The sequence below is a fragment of the Nyctibius grandis genome, chromosome 1 (assembly GCF_013368605.1).
Source record: "Nyctibius grandis isolate bNycGra1 chromosome 1, bNycGra1.pri, whole genome shotgun sequence".
NCBI classification, from domain to species: domain Eukaryota; kingdom Metazoa; phylum Chordata; class Aves; order Nyctibiiformes; family Nyctibiidae; genus Nyctibius; species Nyctibius grandis.
Genome location: NC_090658.1, coordinates 50,305,136 through 50,325,709, shown reverse-complemented (window position 1 = coordinate 50,325,709; position 20,574 = coordinate 50,305,136). Strand labels below are relative to the sequence as shown.

General features: G+C 41.9%; 1 protein-coding gene across 2 annotated transcripts in view; it reads right to left on the bottom strand.

Moving 5' to 3' along the window:
- The window catches only part of RPS6KA2 (ribosomal protein S6 kinase A2), a 202,825-nt gene that overhangs the window by 24,251 nt on the left and 158,000 nt on the right, over positions 1 to 20,574 (bottom strand). Inside the window, exons 12-14 of one of the 2 annotated variants that reach the window (XM_068405539.1) lie at positions 17,712 to 17,814; positions 9,655 to 9,785; positions 7,779 to 7,904 (exon numbers count right to left, since the gene is read on the bottom strand). In XM_068405539.1, the coding sequence (XP_068261640.1) occupies positions 7,779 to 7,904; positions 9,655 to 9,785; positions 17,712 to 17,814 (360 nt within the window). The remainder of the gene's footprint in view (positions 1 to 7,778; positions 7,905 to 9,654; positions 9,786 to 17,711; positions 17,815 to 20,574) is intronic. The other variant, XM_068405624.1, reaches the window with a different exon arrangement.

The following is a 20,574-nucleotide window of genomic DNA, read 5'->3' as shown; positions in this document are numbered from 1 at the left end:
CATTTAGCCAAAAAGTCACCATCCAGCAATGGCTGTCACTGCTACAAACAAGCTTGCTGCTTGTAGAAGCGCCCAAGGCACAACTGGCTCTCTGCCCTGCCTTCTTCTCCCAAATCCTTCAAGCAGAGCCCAGCGCTCTGTACTGGCCCATCCTTTCTGAAGCTGTTGCTGCAGGGTCCTGCCTATTCGAGCAGTGCCTCCTTGGAGAACTGACTTACTTCTATGGGGAGAGTATCTGGCAGAAATCTGCACACACTCAACAGAAAAGTGAGACTGAAGTTTTGCAGATATTTGACTAAACCCAAATCTTAAAAATGAGGACAGCATATAAAATATGCTATGTTGCCTCCTGCTGTGGCGAGTGAAATTGTATGCAGTGGCCCTGGTCCAGTGTGAAAGTCAGGCCCTTTGATAAAGTTGTTTGAAATGGGAAAATCAAGAAAGCCTTCAAAAATACTCTCACTCACAGATCAGACATAAGATCCTCATAGGCAACATTTTCCACCACTCCTTTGCTACTTCCTCCATTTTACTGCAAATAATTTTCTCTTTCCATCATATCTAGAGGACACCTGTCCATGCTGTTTATAATCACTCTTACTGTATCCACCAAGGATCCCAGTTGTAGTCTAGGGCTTTTCATGCTGGTTTATTTGCAGAGTGCTCTGGAAAACAGCCCTCCCTATGCAAATCCAAAGCAGCACAGAGATTTGTGTCTAAATCTGCTCTGAAGACTGTATCTCCTACATTTCACCCAATAGCCTACTGAATCTGGTGCCCCACTACCAGCTTAAGTATCATTCAGAGAGTGAAAAATATATTTTACTGAAGTGTCTGGACAAGAGTATTCCATGAATCCCAGCTTTAAAAAACAGATTTCATGGGAGAACATGGTAAGTGTTCTCTGTACTTTATCAAGGTAAGAAGGGGTCTTATACCTCTGACCCTGCATTTTGTAAGGCTACATTTCCACTAATATGACAGATCCAACTTCTTCGTATGTGAGGGGGAGGATGTCTCGGTCATCTCCTTGAAAAGTCCGTTTTACCAACTGCTCTCATCATCAGACTTTTTTTTTCTGAAAGTCCCCTTTTTAGCTTCAAGACATTCTGTCTTGTCTTGCTGCCTTTAGCAGCCAAATGGTTGTCATCCGTCATTTATACCACTTTAGAGATATTTATAGATTTTGATTGCATCCCACCGGACTCTTGTCTGTCTTAAATCATATATATTTGTAGCTCTCTTGATAGAGCTTGCCTTGTAATTCTTGCATATTTTCTGCTATAGATTTTCTCTAATTTGTTTATATTCTATCTTAAACCATGGATACCAAAATAGCACATGGTCCCACAGGGTTTAGTAGTCCTACGCAGGTACTACAGGCAAAACTCACTTACTTATATGTAAGCATGTTAGTAAGACAGAAATCTATGGATTTGTTTTTCAATTTTATTAATAAAACTACACTAGCAACACATTTATGTGGTGCTTGTCTGATGCTGGTATTCAAATCTTCATATTTCCATCCTACAAATTAGTTGAGTTTATTGAACAGCTTCATCGCATATCATTCAAGGAATGAAAACAAATAGGAATGAAAATTTTTGGGGAGACTTCAGTCAGAGATATTTTCTCAGTAAAATATTGGAAAGTATCTTTCAGAATCATCAGTATGATCTTGCAGAGGCAAGAGATATGCTCTTCATAGATAATTTGATAAGCCATCTCGGGGAAAAGCAAGGACAGTTGAAGGCTTACGGAAGCACAGTTATCACTCCCATTTCCCTTCAGTTGGGTAACAGGGTTTTTAATGAGGTCTTTTTACATCACATTATATTTTTCCTGATGCCATTTTTCCCCTCAGCTGCGAGGTGTGATAGAGCCATACTGTCATCCATAAAAATCTAACTGTGACAGCCACCCAGCAAAGCCAAGAGGAGTTTGCATGACTAGGGATGGAATGAGAACTGAGACAGGACCTCAGAATCTGATCCATACCCATTCAGCCCATCCTCACCCTTGTAAAGTCCTGTTACTGGTCTGCTCCAGCAGCAGGTAACTTCTGCTAAATTTCAAAGCTAAATTTAAAGGGGATGCATTTACCAGTGGCTCTGACCTGGAGAACTCTGGCACAGGCAGAGGGAGGAAAGGTCGGACGAGCGGTGGACAGGTACCTGCTGGTGTTGACAAGCTGGCAGGCTCAGGGCCAAGAAATCTGAGGTTATCCAGCAAACTTTCCATTGACTTTGCTTGTTAAAATACTGATATATTTATCTATGTTCCACGAGACACTGGGTACCTCCCAGACAGACAAAAATAGACACAAAGCCTCCCCTGAAAATTTCACAGTCTGTTTCACTTCAGAGGAAAGTCACTTTAGTGACTTTCTATGGTTAAGGAGAAGCAAATCTAAGCAAATCTCTCTAGATCTACAGACACCTTAACTGTCAAGGAGATTTGATGACCTTTGGACCCTTTTTTTTTTCCTTTTTTTTTCCTTTTCCTGTTTCAATAAATAAAGCTACATGTGTTCGGGATTCCTGTTTTCTTTAAAAGAATTGCAAAAGAGTGCACCACGCTGCAGTCAATCTTAAAGACTACCATTTTTTTTTGTTATTCACGCTTTCTGCATTCAGCACTAAACTCCTGACATAACCATAATATAGGTTATGGAGAAACTGTTGCAGAGCCAACTAAATACCACTGTGTAACCTCCTGCTTTCAGATTAGCATGATACTGTATCTACTAACACCAACCACCTAAAAACAACCAAACCAAGACCATGAACATCAATGGGAGAGGAAAATGGAGTTTAAATAAATTATGAAAAAACTCTGGAATTCCTACAGCTTTTGGTGACTATGTCACTCACTGTTATTAGCAAATAAATAGAGGTATATAGCAAGTCGATTACACAGGCCTGCTAAAAACAGCTCTCATGAGTTACTGACTTCTATTTATTGATAGCATGTTGACATCACTGGTATTGCATTTTTATAGCTAATTAAAATGCACCTTCTCCCCAGTTTGCACATACGAAAACATGCCGAGATAGATGTACTTCCAGTGCTTCATAATTACCAGAATTATATATGAACTGTAGGATTTACTAGGACTCTAGCATAAACTAACCTGTATCCCAGAGGCAGACATAGACTGCAAAATTTGGCTTTGCTCACAGCTGTGGAACATTTGGAGCCAAATAGTTGGCTAGTACATTACAGAGATAGGAAAAAGTCATGAAATTCACATCTGTTTCGAGATCCAAATTCCACTGTAATATTGGCATCTGCAAAATTGGACTTGTCATTTGGGACTGTCTCTACTATATGTTTTTCTTCTTTAAGGGAGGGAGAAGTGTGTACCCTGTCCTTTTACCCCATTGTTCACCCTGGCTCTAACAGCATGGAAGGACTAAAAATCCATAAGACTTAACCAGTTAGATATTCTTTTGACCTGGAGAAGAAAACAGTTGGCATCAAGCTGTTGGAGCTGGCACCTATGCCACCCACCTCTGCAACGTTTGGGGCAGTTACTATACTGGGGGTAGAATAGGCCAAGGCAACAGCAGTTTCTACTCAGCTATTAACCACCAGTAATCTTTCCTGGTAGTAAGGAGTCAATCTAAATAGAGAAATCTTTAGAAAAAGGGGGATGCAATCAGGTCCTTTGCAAACTTACTTAATATGGCACCAGTAAGAAGCATATCTGAAAATTCAGCTTGAAAGCTTCACAAGTGGGAATGCAAGCTTGAAACCAGCACAATGGTTTTAAGTAAAGAAAAACTTTTGGAATATGCTACTTGCATCAAATCTCTGGCAGATTTTGAAAAATCTGATTCACCAAGAACTCTGAACTGTAGCATTGCCGTTGTTTACCAAATGAGGGCTCTTAATGTGTTTAGGCTTCCATTGCAGACTTTCTTCCCTCCACAGAAATCCCTCACATCTGCTCTAGCATAATTTTTCTACTTAATTGTCTTATTTTCTCTAGATACTGATGTGACTGAAATAGTTTGATCTGATTTTCCTTTGTTTCTGACCTCACTGTTACATTTATACCAACATGAATCTTGTAACTGTGATCGACAATGCCAGTTCCCTTTGCTATGAAAAATCATTATGCCTGCTGTAGTCAGGATGATCAATATTCTAGCAGAAGAATCTGAAACACGTTAGAGGTCTGTCAGAGGACAAACACTCTTTTTTCCCCATCTCTTTTCTTTCTACCAGAGTCTTATAAAGCATTCAGAAGAATGAACAATATCCTTACTTGTATTTCATAACTTCATACTTTTTTTCACTTGGGAATGAGATGGAAAGAAAGTCTAAGAGTAAAATTTTAAAAGTACCTCAGAGTATGTACATGCAGTAGAATATGATACAAAGACTTGCTAAACCAACATCTACCTGCACTGACCCAGGTAGGTGGCTACTAGTTTCAGGGTAGACGCAGTTTGCAGGAAATCTGGCTGTCTACAAGGTTTTCTGTTGCATGGTATTGAAATGCTCTCAGAAGTGGAAATAAAAGTCTGAATTCTTAAATATTGCATTTAGAACCCTGAGGGCACATCTAAAATAGATTTAGAGTTTATTATTAGCATTTCATTTTTACAGATGAAATGGTAGAAGAGGGAATAGATTGCAAGAAAATTCTCTTTTTCTGCAGGTTCAGTAATGGGATTTACAAAGGCAGTTAGACACCTACAGGCGCAGAGAGGTGTCTTGGGGGACTTCCAAAAGCACCTCAGTGAGTGACGTGCCTAGTCTCACTGAACTCTGAAATGAGTGAAATTCCAGATCTGTTCAAGTGCTTTTACAACACCAGCAAAGAACTTCTTTGCACTGCTAGACATCTAATTATCTCTATAAGATGGCCCCAAATTAGTTGCACATGGCCAGCAAAAAGAAAAGAGATGAAATGTTTTGCATTTTAATAAATATATTCTGCTTCTGGGCTGGGAAAGGTTTTGTTTTTCTGAGTGGATTTTCTGGCTGTAGCCCAGCCTCCAGTTATTCTGGCTCGGTACTCTGCTGTCTCAGTACGGCACAACTCAGCAATAGTAAATAAGGTCTAGTGAGTGGCAGTCTCCATGCAGGGCTGATTTGCCCAGTGACATGATGTGTGTCTTCCCACGGTGATGCCATCACACCATTTCCTTACCTCCTTCACTACCATCAGCTTCCCCTGGGTAGACGGGATGATGCTCTCTGACGTGTCAGCAGTTCATCTTAAAGAGGGAGCTTTTAATGAGGTGGTGCCAGGCAAATGGGGCTGCTGCCTACCATACAAACTATCACTGCAGATATTTTTTCCTGTGAATGTTATGTATGAGGGAGCACTGAGAAAATTATACTTACTGAAAGAAATCAAAAGAGTCTAATTACAGTGATTTTTACAGAGAGAGTTAAAGGATGTATGTCAAAAGGGACTGATATATAATTATGATAATATCAGTTGCAACTCCTGTGCTATCTGATTACTTGAAATGGGTGGCATTGTGCAGTCTTTATGAAAGCGAATTCCTTTGACAACAAAATGATATAATCTTAATATGAAATAAAAATAAATTTGAAAAAAAAGTAAAATGAATATATTGGTAGGAATAATAATCAAAGAGGCAGCACTCAATGTGCTGGAAAGACAGTACAAACAGAAACCCACCAACCGTCTCCAACCCCAAATCTGTGCTACACATTTGACTCACACTGTGTCAGAAACTGAGATGCTGCATGTGTTGCCTAAACTGGTGGTCAAAATCAAGACATATCGGCACGACAAGAAATGAGTCATAAGAAGTGGAGGAAGAAAGGAATAAAAAGAGGTAAGATTAATAAAAATGGGAAAGAGCGTAAACTTAGCAATCAAAGTGTTAAACTCTTCTGGAGTTTTGAGTGTCTCCATGTGTTGAGTTTGCTCTGGATCCTCTGAGGTACTCCAAACCCCCAGCTGCTGAGTAGGTGCTGGACCCTCTTGAATTCAGGCACTTAGACATCTTTGAGGACCAAGGTCTTTCTATTTCAGTTTCACGCTGACTGTATTACACTGAGAAAACTGTCAGCAATACTTGATATAAGTAAAATATTAAAGTTATTGCTTTAATTTAACATACATTTTGTTCATCACAGATGTAATTTAATTACGCAGAACCCATACCTACTATAAGATAATGCCATCTGTTGGCGAACGACCTGGACACTGGAAAAATCTAATTTTTCCATTCATTAGAAATGAAAATCCTATCATGTTCATGTGCAAGCCCACGGACCTGCTGGTAGGTCCATGCTCCTAATTATGGTGTAGCGTAGAAAAATCAACCGTTATTTGAACAGTGACACCAACAGATTGTCAGTTATTTGTGGTTTCCAGATTTTTGTAGCCATCATGGGGAAACACCAAAACTTTCATGGACTTCCATGGATACTGTGTTATCATCAGTCTTGCAATGGAAAATAAGACTGAATAACAGGTGTAATATTATTCTGTTGACTACCTGCAGCTCATTTATCTCACGGACTGCAGTTTGGATCACTTCTTTAAGCTCTCATCATCTCATTTAATAGCAAAGACACAGTCTCATTTATAAGCTAAGTTTACATATATTTTCTAAAATTTTAAAATAAAAAAAAAGCAGAGTGGCAATTGGCTAGAATCCCTTGTTTACTGCAAGTTTGGTAAATACATCTCTCTGTGTACTGATTTCAAGGAGCTACTTTTTGTCTTATGCTCATTTAAGCAATCTGTTCCTATGAGATCATACAGAATGAAAGGATCCGACTTAACTGTCTGTGTCTTTTCAAATTCATTATAGTAATTCCTCACTTAATCCAATTTTGTCTCTTTTTGGTACAAGAATAAAAACATGAAATACTCTTCGATCATATGAGTGTTTTAATTGCTATGCCTTTTTCTTAAAGAAAGTTGAGTGTTTGGAACTCTTCCTCTGAGCCGTAATCTCACAACTACTTGCCACATACATTGGTCTGTTCTGCCCTCTGTAGCAGCTGTATACTGTTTATTCGATAGCATTTAATAGAGACTGTGACTTAGTCCTCTGAGCATGACCTTCCAAAGCAGTTCTACCAAAGTTCTTCCCTATCAGAAAAGGTTCCCTCACACCTACATCCTGGCCTCTGCAGCTGCAGTGACTCTGTTTTATGTGGTGTTGCTTGACCAAGTCTGAAGTTCACTGACTTGTCTTTAATAGCCAACTAAATTCCACTGAATTAATATTTTAAATCTCTGCTGAAGATTGCCTTTTGCTCCTTTGTGTAGCATGTTAGTGTTGAATGTCAAGGAGACAAAAGGAAATGCGAGTTTTTGAAGGTGATCGTGGTTTTCACTGACAAATCTATCTAATTACAATAAAAAATATCAGAACTAAATAACTTGAGAAAGAAGAATAAAATGCTATTTCAACTTTGTGATCATTTTAAATGTTATTTTGTTTATTTATGATGATTCAATGTAGGATCTCTTAAAAATCTTATCTAGTTTGCAAGGAGCATGGCTGAAATGATTAGCAGGATTTCCATGCAAGACTGTAAAGGTTTTTTCCATCCAGGAATTTTACTTGATGAGATTAAGGTGTGAGAAATAATATAAGGCTTATCATGAAACCTGTCATCTTCCAAAAGAAAAAAAACAAAACAAAACAAAACAAGCAACACCCACCAACAAGAAATAAGCCAACAAAACATCCACTGACCGCACTGCTGCTCTGGCTGGCAGAGCAGTCTCAACCGCATTTCTGGCATCCACCAGAAGGCTTTCTTACCTTCACTGCAAACTCTGTTTCTGTAGCTTTATGAACACATCTCTTGCACACTGAATAGGAGCCAATTCCTATGTCCTCCTTGATCTCGTATCCATCTGTAAAGTGAATGTTGTTCCCATGTAACTGCTATAGGGAAAGACAAAATAAACAAGGTAATCAGGACATGGGTATGTAAAAGCAAGGACTAGCCTTGTCTTAATAAAGGAAGCACTTGATCTCATCTGCTTCACAGAGCTCTCTTGTCCTTAGGAGTTTTTCTAAGTCCAGTTGAAAAAATCTGAAGCTCTTTACCTAAACAAGTGTGTCCCCTCCCTTTTTACCTTTTTCCAGTCTGTAAAACAGAGTTGTCCATGTAGAAGTAATGGCAAAAAAGCAGTGATTTTCTAAACTATTTATGGAATGCAGACAATCACCTCCTATTAGAAATTCACAGGAAACTGTGGGCCCAAATCCCCCGACAAACCCACATGTCTTGACAAAATAAACTTATTTCTAATTACTGAGGGACCCGGTAACTTATAAACTACTAATAGCTTCACAGTCTTCAAAACAGATACCCCACATATGGAGTGTGCCTCCAGACCAGTGGAGGTCTTGTCCAGGATATGTTTAATTATGATTTCTGTGTGAGAGAAAAGTTAGTATTTTAAACCAACCTAATTCAAGAAAATATATTACTAGTGAAAATAGCAGGAAAATACTTCTAAATTTCTAATTTTATTTATTGAAGGGTATAGAATGAACTAGGGCATCATTAGTTCATATGCCCTTTGGAAAATGGGCAAGTGGATTGGTCAGATGGTGAAACCCAGGTCTGAGGCTTTGCTGCGAATTCCACCCCAGGACTCAAGAAATGACCAGCAGCTCTAAAAATCCTCTAGGATCCTCTGTCTAAAAATGTAACCTCACTAGCAAAGTCCATACAGCACCTTCTAAATTATAAGACATGCATGTGTTAACATTCAATGCATTTTTACAAAGCAAACCACAGGAATATATATAAAATTTCTGGGATGTAATTGCTTGGGTAACATTTCACTTACTGTTGCATAAGAGAATCTTTAAGAATATGACACATTCCACTCTAAATTATTAAAATAGAGATGAAAACTATGAAAACCTACGAAAACCACAGTCAGGGGCTCTCCCCTTGAGATATGTATACCTTTGGCTGTGGGTAGGAGAGGAACTTTTTCCTGTGGGAAAATTTGCTGCCTCTTTGAGCAGCCCAGTTCTTTCTCCCAATTCACTGTTACTCTGATGTATTGAGCCAATTATTTCTGGTTTAAATTACAATAACTGGAAAGCATGTTGTAGGGGAATGGCAGCAAAGAACCAAGTGTCTGGTAAGTGTCCTTCCCCCGTCAAGGCACTCTGGGTTATGCGAATACACCCAGGCTCTTGTGCAACAGCAACAGGAACACGGTGGCCTCTTACATCCAGGAACTTGGGCTCCGTGTCTGTGGGAGCTTACAGCAGTAGTTCATTGAGCCCCTTTGCCAACACAGACTATATCACATAATCCAAGACAAAACTGTTGAGAATGACATGCATTCACTGAAGAAACAACACTTTGTTACCTGCCCTGTATGCACAACTAGAACAGTGTTTGTGGTATTCGGAAGTACTTTTCATTTCAGTTGTGATAAGGTGCGATTCCTGTTTCCTTTGCAAAGGCTGTGAAGAATGTGAACTTAAAGATAAAAGCCTTTGGGAAAAAATTGTCATTTTTCCACCTCCTACACGCTGCATGTAAACACCTTCTACCTACCCTGTGTAGCTGTGAAATACCAGTAAGAATGCTGAGGCAGTTTAAATACACTATGCACACATGTATCTGCCCATCAAGTCTGAAGTATAACGTCAGCATCAGTACCTGCACAATTGGATGGACGGTGATTTTGTGCACATCTTGCTGTGCAGGCTCCTGCACCAAGTTAGAGGCAACGAAGCTGAACCCTCTGAAAAGATGATGAGCATTGGCACTTGGAGGAACACCTGGGGAATCTGTAGGAGAAGGAAGAAAATGGCCTCATGAGCTGCACAAAAGATCAGAAAGTAATAGCACAGCACCTGCAACAGAGAAAGTCGCTCCTGCCAGTCAACAGCAGATCCTGCTAAACTGGCAGACACACGTGAATATAAACCACCTCCATCCCTTTCCTCTGGATCTGAACAGTGCAGGGGTATTGTTTGCAAGGATCTCTCCTTTTGGATATAGAGGTTTTTTTCACAGTGCATGTTCCTTCTTAGGCAAAGCACTGCCTGTGGCAGGAGTCCGCACAGAGAAAGAAGGCACAGGATGGCAAAGCTAGGAGAAAGACAGATGGCTCAAGGCAGGGCACCCCTTTTGCTTAGCAGAAGTTCTCCAGGGAGGGGAAAAAAAGCTGCAAGATGCTCTATCTGTCCTTCACAGCACACCTTGACTACAGAAATTACAAAGGCTAAAGTGCTTTCTGGGTAATGCGGTATATTGTGTGGGTCAGGAGAACATAAAGAAGACAGGACCTGAAGCAGGTGTAAAAGCACAACACTCCAGTAGTGGTGGTTTGCAGCCTCATAAGGATCTTTCTGCAGCAGCTTTAGGAGCTGGGACCTATTTCAGGGAAGATGCTGGTTGACTTGTCCTCAGGGGAACAAAATGGCTAGGAATGTTTTAACTAACCTTCATGGAGATTTTCTCCCTACTCCTTCCCCTGACATGGCAAATCCAGGAGAGGAACAGCTGGAGATAAAAGAGCCCTGAATTATTCCACCTTTGGAATGAAATAACTAGAGAGCAGATCCTGGTACCTATGCCACTGCTCAGTGAGAGAAACAGCCTGCCAAACTGAGAAGAACTGCACTTCACTTGAAATTCTGAAAAGCTTTAAAGAGATCTTTTTCCCCAGTTGTGTTTTGTTCCAGGTATTTTCATAAGCAAGTAAGAGTCGCATTGCAAACCGTTCCTGGGCAGGTGGGTAGCTGGCTGGGTATTATAGAATCTATAGTACTCAAACTTGCTCACCTTTTATTTACTTTTTTTTTGTCCCCTCCTCCCTCCCTCTTCACACTTATTGCAGTGCAGCATGTGATTTACCATGGCAAGGTTACAAAGCTAAATTTCCTTTAGAAAGCCATCGCCTTGTATGAGTGTGTAAATACCCAGTTTCACTAAAGTAAAGACAAGACATGCCCACTGGATCTTATATCTGACTCACCTACCTACACCATCAGCACCACCTACTAGTGTGAAGGGCAATGGTGTGGAAGACTGAGTACTGCTTCAGGTCCTGAAAACAGGTGAGAACGTATTTCCTTGTGGGGATATTCCCTGTATAAATCTACTGGTTAACTGAACAGAGGATCTGAAGCCAGAATTTTATAATTCTAATTGGCTTCTAATGAAGCCAGTTTTATAAGACAACAGGCGTGACAGTGATACATGGGAAAGGTTTATGTCGTAGGGGCAAAAGGGTTCTGGGACAGGAATTAGCCGGGCTCATTCGGAGAGCTTTAAACTAGATTCGAAGGGGGATGGGGTGGTAGCTGGGCTTGCACCACTGGGGCAACGCTCTAGTGTCGAGGTAGACCAGGAGGCCCCCCATCCCCCTGGGGTGAAATCAGGGGGTGAATCTGGGATGAAATCGGTGTGCCCAGCTCGCTCCCTGAAATGCCTGTACACCAATGCACGCAGCATGGGGAATAAGCAGGAGGAGTTAGAAATCCGTGTTCGGTCGGGGGGCTATGATCTAGTGGCAATTACAGAGACTTGGTGGGACGCCTCGCATGACTGGAATGTGGTCATGGATGGCTATGTCCTGTTCAGGAAAGACAGGCCGCTAAGGAGAGGTGGTGGAGTTGCTCTTTATGTGAGTGAGCAGCTAGAATGTATTGAGTTCTGTCCAGAGGCAGATCAGGAGCGAGTTGAGAGTTTGTGGGTGCGAATTAAGGGGCAGGCTGCAGGGGTGATACTGTTGTGGGTGTCTATTACAGGCCACCGGATCAGGATGAGGAAGGTGATGAGGCCTTCTACAGGCAGCTGAGAGCAGTCTCGCAATTACAGGGCCTGGTTGTTGTGGGGGATTTCAACTACCCTGATATTTGCTGGGAGGCCTACTCAGCCAGCCATCCCCAGTCCAGGAGGTTCCTCCAGTGCGTTGATGATAACTTTCTCATGCAAATGGTGGATGAGTCAACTAGGAGAGGAGCGCTGCTGGTAACAAGGAGGGTCTGGTTGAAGAGGTGAAGGTTGAGGGCAGCCTTGGTTGTAGCGACCATGAGATGGTAGAGTTCAGGATCTCATGTGGCAGGAACAGAATAGCTAGCAGAATCACAACCCTGAACTTCAGGAGGGCCAACTTTGGCCTTTTCAAGCAATTGCTAGGGGAAATCCCATGGGACAGGGTACTAGAAGGTAAGGGGGCCCAAGATAGTTGGTTAGCATTCAAGGACTGCTTCTTCCGAGCTCAAGATCAGAGCATCCCAACAGGTAGGAAGTCAAGGAAGGGTACCAGGAGACCTGCATGGTTGAACAGGGAACTGCTGGGCAAACTCAAGTGGAAGAAGAGGGTGTACAGATCGTGGAAGGAGGGGCTGGCCACTTGGGAGGAATATAAGTCTGTTGTCAGAGGATGTAGGGAGGCAACTAGGAAAGCTAAGGCCTCCATGGAATTAAACCTTGCAAGAGAGGTCAAGGACAACAGAAAGGGCTTCTTCAAATACATTGCAGGTAAAGCCAGCACTAGAGGCAAAGTAGGCCCACTGATGAATGAGGTGGGGGCCCTGGAGACAGAGGATAAAAAGAAGGCGGAGTTACTGAATGCCTTCTTTGCCTCTGTCTATACTGCTGGAGGCTGTCCTGAGGAGCCCCAGACCCCTGAGGCCTCAGAAGAAGTCAGGATAGAGGAGGAATCTGTCTTGGTTGATGAGGGCTGGGTCAGGGACCAATTAAGCAACCTGGATGTCCACAAATCCATGGGCCCTGATGGGATGCACCCGCGGGTGCTGAGGGAGCTGGCGGCAGTCATTGCTAGGCCACTCTCCATCATCTTTGCTAAGTCGTGGGCAACGGGAGAGGTGCCTGAGGACTGGAGGAAAGCGAATGTCACTCCAGTCTTCAAAAAGGGCAAGAAGGAGGACCCGGGTAACTATAGACCGGTCAGCCTCACCTCCATCCCCGGAAAGGTGATGGAGCAACTTGTTCTTGGTGCTGTCTCTAGGCACATCAAGGACAGGGGGATCATTAGGGGCACTCAGCATGGCTTCACCAGCGGGAAGTCTTGCTCAACCAACTTGATAGCCTTTTATGAGGACGTTACCCGGTGGATAGATGATGGTAAAGCTGTGGATGTGGTCTATCTCGATTTCAGTAAAGCGTTTGACACGGTCTCCCACAGCATCCTCGCAGCTAAACTGGGGAAGTGCGGTCTGGATGATCGGATAGTGAGGTGGATTGTGAACTGGCTGAAGGAAAGAAGCCAGAGAGTAGTGGTCAGCGGGACAGAGTCCAGTTGGAGGTCTGTGTCTAGCGGAGTTCCGCAAGGGTCGGTTCTGGGACCAGTTCTATTCAATATATTCATTAATGACTTGGATGAGGGATTAGAGTGCGCTGTCAGCAAGTTCGCTGATGACACCAAACTGGGAGGAGTGGCTGACACAACGGAAGGCTGCGCAGCCATTCAGAGGGACCTGGACAGGCTGGAGAGTTGGGCGGGGAGAAATTTAATGAAATATAACAAGGGCAAGTGTAGAGTCCTGCATCTGGGCAAGAACAACCCCATGTACCAGTACAAGTTGGGGACAGAGCTGTTGGAGACCAGCGTAGGGGAAAGGGACCTGGGGGTCCTAGTGGACAACAGGATGACCATGAGCCAGCAGTGTGCCCTTGTGGCCAAGAAGGCCAATGGCATCCTGGGGTGTATTAGAAGGGGTGTGGTTAGCAGGTCGAGAGAGGTTCTCCTCCCCCTCTACTCTGCCCTGGTGAGGCCGCATCTGGAGTATTGTGTCCAGTTCTGGGCCCCTCAGTTCAAGAAGGACAGGGAACTGCTAGAAAGAGTCCAGCGCAGAGCCACGAAGATGATTAAGGGAGTGGAACATCTCCCTTATGAGGAGAGGCTGAGGGAGCTGGGTCTCTTTAGCTTGGAGAAGAGGAGACTGAGGGGTGACCTCATTCATGTTTATAAATATGTAAAGGGCAAGTGTCATGAGGATGGAGCCAGGCTCTTCTCAGTGACATCCCTTGACAGGACAACGGGCAATGGGTGCAAGCTGGAGCACAGGAGGTTCCACTTAAATTTGAGGAAAAACTTCTTTACAGTGAGGGTGACTGAACACTGGAACAGGCTGCCCAGAGAGGTTGTGGAGTCTCCTTCTCTGGAGACATTCAAAACCCGCCTGGACGCGTTCCTGTGTGATATGGTCTAGGCAATCCTGCCCCGGCAGGGGGATTGGACTAGATGATCTTTCGAGGTCCCTTCCAATCCCTAACATTCTGTGATTCTGTGATTCTGTGATATGGTAAAAACAAATTATCTGCTCAGAAATAAACAAAACTGAGACTGCAGCTAATTCTATATCTCACTACAAAGCCACGTCAGCTTTGTCAGGAGTCAGAAATAAGCACAGCAAGTCAGACCTCACTGCACAGTACGTGGAGAAGATTGTCTTTTGGTAAAATGACGTGGGCTATTTGTTTATCTCAGTATATTGACGGGCACTCTCCTTGCAAATACATGGATGAATCACACCAGACCTCTTGCATCACTGGGTACTTCTTACAATGGCATATATACAACAGTGATTTTCCAAGAGGGATTAATTAAGAGGGAAGAATGTTTATTTTAGAAAAGGAATGAAAATAATTCAAATCTGAGCACTCCTGAACTTCAAAAAAGCTGTGATCCAGCTCTACAACGTAAGTGCTAGGTCATCTTTATTTAAAAATAACTGTTCCTTCATAATTCACTGCCAGTCTCTTTATCAAACACTGTAGAAGAATTACTGATTATTTGGTGTTCAATATTAAATATTCATCACCACCAACTGATATGCCCATCATGAATTAAATGTTAAAACACCTGTGTTAGGTGCAAAATTATGTTTAAATCGTGCTAACTAACTGATAGCTATGAAACCTAAATAATTTTCCTAGTCTTGATAAATCCAGAATCATTTCATATGTCTTAATTAGACCCACTTGCAAATACCAGTCTTGTATAATGATTATCTTTCTCCCTTTGAAAGTCATAATGCTTTCTCCCAGTAGAGCATCTAACTTTTCAGTATTTTCAAAGGCTTCATAAATCTTAAGTAATTTACTTCAGTATACTTCACTGGGGTTAGCAAACATGATTATCTTATTTGCAGAGGAGGAAATTTAGATACTTCAGGTGCAATTTTACATATTTTTTCTCAGCAGTAAAGCCAGCCTAAGACATCCCTGCTGGTTACAGCATGCTGCCCCATCACTTACAACAGTACAAATATTCGTGGACTGAAATTTAAGTTGGATCACCAGAATGATCTTGGTTTGATCCTTTTTCAAATCACCATTTATAACCTGGATTGCTTCAGTCTCCTGCTCTCTGTGAGGAGCTCAGGCAACACAAATGAGATGTGTGTCCACAGTGGTGGACTGAGGAAACAAGTGGCCAGAAAAAGCAACTCCAACTCAGATGAATCCCTGAGAAAAAGTGATGTGAAACTATACCCATAGAGATGAATGGTCAATGTCAGAAACCACATCTTTGGCGCACTCAGAGCTGAGGCTGGAAATCCACAGAAACCTGTTTCAATCTCCAACACTAAAGAAGCTTTCTGAGATACAGCAAATTACTGGACTGGCAAATTACTGGATCCAAAACTTTGACATAAACCTGTTTCCAGGCAGGAAAACTCATTCATAAAGACAGAGTGCAAAATGACTGTATGTATCTGTGCCCCCTCCTTGGTCACATCTTTCTGACAGCTTCATTAAACACAATGACTGCATTATCATCATGAAAACAGGAATTATTACAGTGCTTTCTGTCTGGGTACATTCTCAGTAACAGGGTAAGTTTGCATGTCATAACAGAAAAAACACAAAATAAAAAAGGTTCTTGTTTGATTCCACTGGCAATATGAGCTAGTATTAAAAACCTTTGTGATGCTCTCTCCTTTTGATTGACCAACCAGTCAACAGTCAGGGGCTGCAAAATATGCTGCCAGTCTGCAGGGGCTTTTCTGTCACTCTGGAAGTGTAAAGGGATTCACACTTCCAATTACACCTATTTTGAAATGACAGAGTTTGATTCTCAGGCCACTTTCCAGAACAGTATGAAGCATAATTGAGGCAGGCCATCTCCCACCCCAGCCACTACCCCAAGACAAACCTTCCAAGTCAGTGCCTTGCATGAGATATCAAATTGAATTAGGCAACAGTAGTTACTTGTAGAGTGTTAAATATAAACCTGGGCATCAGGACATGCATGAAGTACAAGGGTTTTCATGCCAGTACAACCAATGAAGTGTGAACTTCCAAAGCAATCCAAACTGTCAATGCTTCTCTGAGACTTTCCAGGGCAGCACCAGGCTGCACTTCTCTCAAGATCAGACTAACTTGCAGTCTCAAATATTTCAGAGAAATGAGTTCCTCTGAAATCTGAATTAAAGCTAAAATCAAAGGTGTGAAATATCTGGTATCCAAAAATCATTTGTTTCCATGCAGTGGGACAGGAATATCAGAACATGACTAACATATACTGGAGACAGGTGGATGTTCTACTTGGACCCAAATAAGCAGAGTGTAATATTTTTATAGCTTGTGAAAGTCCGCACATCCTTGCAAAAAAAACTAGGAACCAAGACTGATAAAAGATTTTGAGTAGAAACCACTATTTCACACCCCATGAAAGGAGGTTTGAGCCAGGCTTTGAATAGAGGTTTGGGCTAGTTTTAAGAAAAATGCTGAAGGTCATGAGGAGCCTGAACGAAAACTACAGGAAATCTCAGCTCTGATTCATGTGCTACAATGCAGGGGTTTTCATAATGAAATCTCAGATCTTTTACGCTCACTGCAACAGTTCTGGGGCAGTTTCAGGGTTGAAGCTTGAGGCTTTATACTTGGTTATTACAAAAATACTATGTGATGTTTACAGCGCTTACCATCTTCAAAGCCTTTTACAAACAACAGCTAACTAAATTTTTACATTTTAGAATGTATAAATAGGTACTTCTTTACACAGGAATATCACAGGAAGGAATGTAATGTATCTTATCCATGTCTAGCAAGAGGCAACATTATAACTGGGATTACCACTCTGAGGTTACTGATATTCTTGCTTTCAACTAGAAGAGTGGAAAGATAGTGCTTTGTGCGACAATCACCTTCATATATATAGTGCACAAAATGTGATATTCCCATTAGGAAACAGAAATTATAGGAACAACATTCTCACTGCAAGGATTTTCTAAACATTGTGGGCCAAATCTCCTGTTGGCATAACTCCACAGGTCTGAGAACTTGATGATTCTTCATTATTCTTAATCACGTATTAACTTCCAACAGTCCACAGTCTATGGGATTTCATAATTAAAAAAAACATCTATGGAATATATAATTATATACTAACTTGCAGAGATGCAAATTTCTTTAAAGCCGAGGTAATTTAAAATAGTTAAATTCAACTAATGTAAGCAATGATAAGAGAATAAAATAGCAAATCAATAGTTATTTTTCCTATTAAAAAAGTGAAATCTGTCCTTCCTGAAGACAAATTAATGTGAAGTTGGTGAAATGCTTGTGAGCTTCTTTCTTGGAAATGCAAAACAGTCTTTGCTTCCTGCTGGCTACTGCAAAACCCAGTAATCCCACAGGAGATCAGACTTCTAGACTCCGTTGGAACGGGGAGGGAAAGGAGGAATGAATTTACTCATTGAAAAGATGCATTACCCACGTGCCACCTTACTAACCTGTGGGGGTCCGAGATGTGAACTCTGGATCAAAATGAAAGGTGTCTTCTGGCCGTCCCACTGCGGGCTTGAAAGGTGGCTTGATTTCTTTCCTGTATAGTTTCTACAAGAAGAAGAACAGATCACAATCAACAACAATCTGTACACCTTCAGCATCTGCAGGTAGGCTCCCCTGCCTTGTTTAGGGTGTCCTCTCTCAGCTCTGTGCCATCCTTGCAGGACTGACAAAAAAGGATGACATATCCGTAGCTCTGGCTCCTGCTTGACTGGTCGGCTTAAATCCTGTGCCCTGGATGGTCCCTGCACTTTTTAGTTACGGGAATCTAGAATATAAACACAGATGTTTCTGGTAAAAATTTAGCACATAGACTGGCACAATATTCCAGCTGAGGCATCTGGAAATTCACTGGTCTTAAGGGCAGGACTGGAATGTGCAATGGTAACACGAGGAAGCTGCGCACGGGTGAGTTCAGCAGCGCCACAATGGCAGTGAGCACAGAGAACAGCTAGGAAGCAGTGGCTGGTTTAGCATTTGTTGTTTGTCAAGAGCTAGCAATGTGTTTGTCACTCTGCCACGCTCAGCTGAGCAACAGGCCTGGCTGCCTGGTGCTCACAACCTAAACAAGAGACTTGTTCTTTTGGCGTGTCTGGCAAAAGGGAGGGGCTCACAGATGAGGATTAGATGAAATTCCCATCAAAAGATGTTAGGCAGAAAGCACTGTGGATGGGTGGGGTATTATGTTGAAGGCCTAAATGTGGCTTAAGCAGAGGAGCAAAACCAAGGAAAAACATAAGGAAGAGAGGAAGGTATATAACAGGTAAGCACTGCAAGGTGTGTGAGTTTGTGCTGGCAAGTGAGGGGGCATGTGGCCTGGTTTTGCAGGGATAAAATTTACAGAATCCATTTTCTGTTACATTTTGTTTCAGTTTGTGGCCAGCCATGGTATGGTGATCAAGGCCATTAGCAGTGAAAGCCAGGGCAGCTGACCCAGGCTGACCCACAGGTGTGTTCTGTAACATTAACATCAGGTTCACTATAAATGGAAAAGCTTGCTGGGGATGGGGGGGCTTTTTGCTCTGCTCTCCTCTCCCTTTCCCTTCCCTCCTTCTTCTCTCCTCAACTGTTACTGTCTCTGGAGGGACTTGCCACCACTCTATGAGCTAAGTATAATTGTGTGTCTTTTGTATTAGTATCAACATTGGTTTCCTTATTTTATTAAATCTGTTTAAATTTCAACTGACGAGTCTCCCTCCTTTTCCCAATTCCCTCTCTTGGTTGGGGAGGGGAGACTGGGTGATAGAACAATGAGTTATTTTGTTAGTCCTGGGTGTGGGCTAAACAGAGACAGCATGTAAGAGATCACATAAGTAACAGTCACCATAAATATGTGCTAATACACTGCCTTTATTACCAGGGACTTTGTGGCCTCTTTACTCATGCTTAGTGATCTTTGAGAAATTGCTTCACTGTGCTGCTTTGCAAGCATTCATACATACCCACACGCACACATGCTCTGGGAGATGAACAAACTGAGGTGCAGCATGTCTGGATCTGATCCAAAGCCTACAGAGGTCCTATAGGAAATCAATAGGAAAGAGTCCTATTGATTTCAGTGATCTTTGCATCATCTCTGCTTGAAATGGCCAAAACCAAACATAATGCTGATGGTGGCATGGGGAACAGAGCTCCAGTTTGACTCTCTGCCCCATGTTTCAGTCCCTAGACTGCGTTCCCTTTCTAGCAATGCTTTTGTTCCCAGGTTTCAAAGGGATGAATTAGTTGCCACAGACAGCACCCAATAATTAACGTCTGAGCATAAATATAGTGTTTCATGCAAAATTTCAAGTCACGATAAAGACTGGAGAGTCCAATTTTATGACCATTCGTAATATCTATTTTCAGGTTAGCTCTTAAAACAACTTCGTAATAAGTTGATTTTTCAAAATATTTAATGGAGATTAATGCATGCTTCTCCAGTTCTTTGCATGCAGGAAGATTCTTTTTAACTGTGGGTTTTGTGGTGAATTAACTTCTGTAATATAAAGCATGTGGTCAAACCTAAGTTATATACACATCAACATAATTTGAACTTGATTTTGCATAGAAAAATAAAGGTTCTTGAGGCAGGACATTCGGTAGCATAGTATTAGCATTAGCACAAAGCACATGTTTGTGGCTGAATTATGATTCCTTGGAAAAGCGGAATGGTGAGGCTGGAAATGACTCTGCAATAATTTATGGTCATTCCACCATAAAAAGTTCCTGCTTGCGTAAAACTGCTTCGTATCTTCTGAGAGAGAAAAGAGATGAATAATTGCTGTGAGCCACAATGGAAATCCAGTCTTTCAAATAATTAAAAGCCAATTGCAATCTTAAACAGGAAGTGTCACACATCAACTGAAAAGTATCAACCTAGCAATTAACATGTATTTCTTTCTGTCTGCACAGAACTTTAAAAGAGAGCTTGGCACCTACTGAAGGTTTTTCTGTTGCTAGGATTTCACCTTGAGAAAGCTGTTTCCTTCCAGCTTCCCTTTATTTGTCTTAATTCACAACTGCAGTCCTTCTACTGTAGAAAGCAGTATGGTCACACGCACGTGCTTCCTCCTTGAATTAAATGCACCCCTCATCCTGTGAGGTCCAAAAGTTGGAAAATGCTTTAGAGTCATACATCATTCGGGAACTGCACTCTCTTTTGATTATCGTAACCATATTCTCCCTGGCCTCTTAATTCCTCCCCCCATCTGTAGTTTCTTAAGTGCTGTTGGAGCTACATTTGTATTTTGAATCCCTAACCCACATCCTCCACTACTAGGGAGGGATTTAAGATTCATCATGAGTCACACGCCACCTACAGATGTG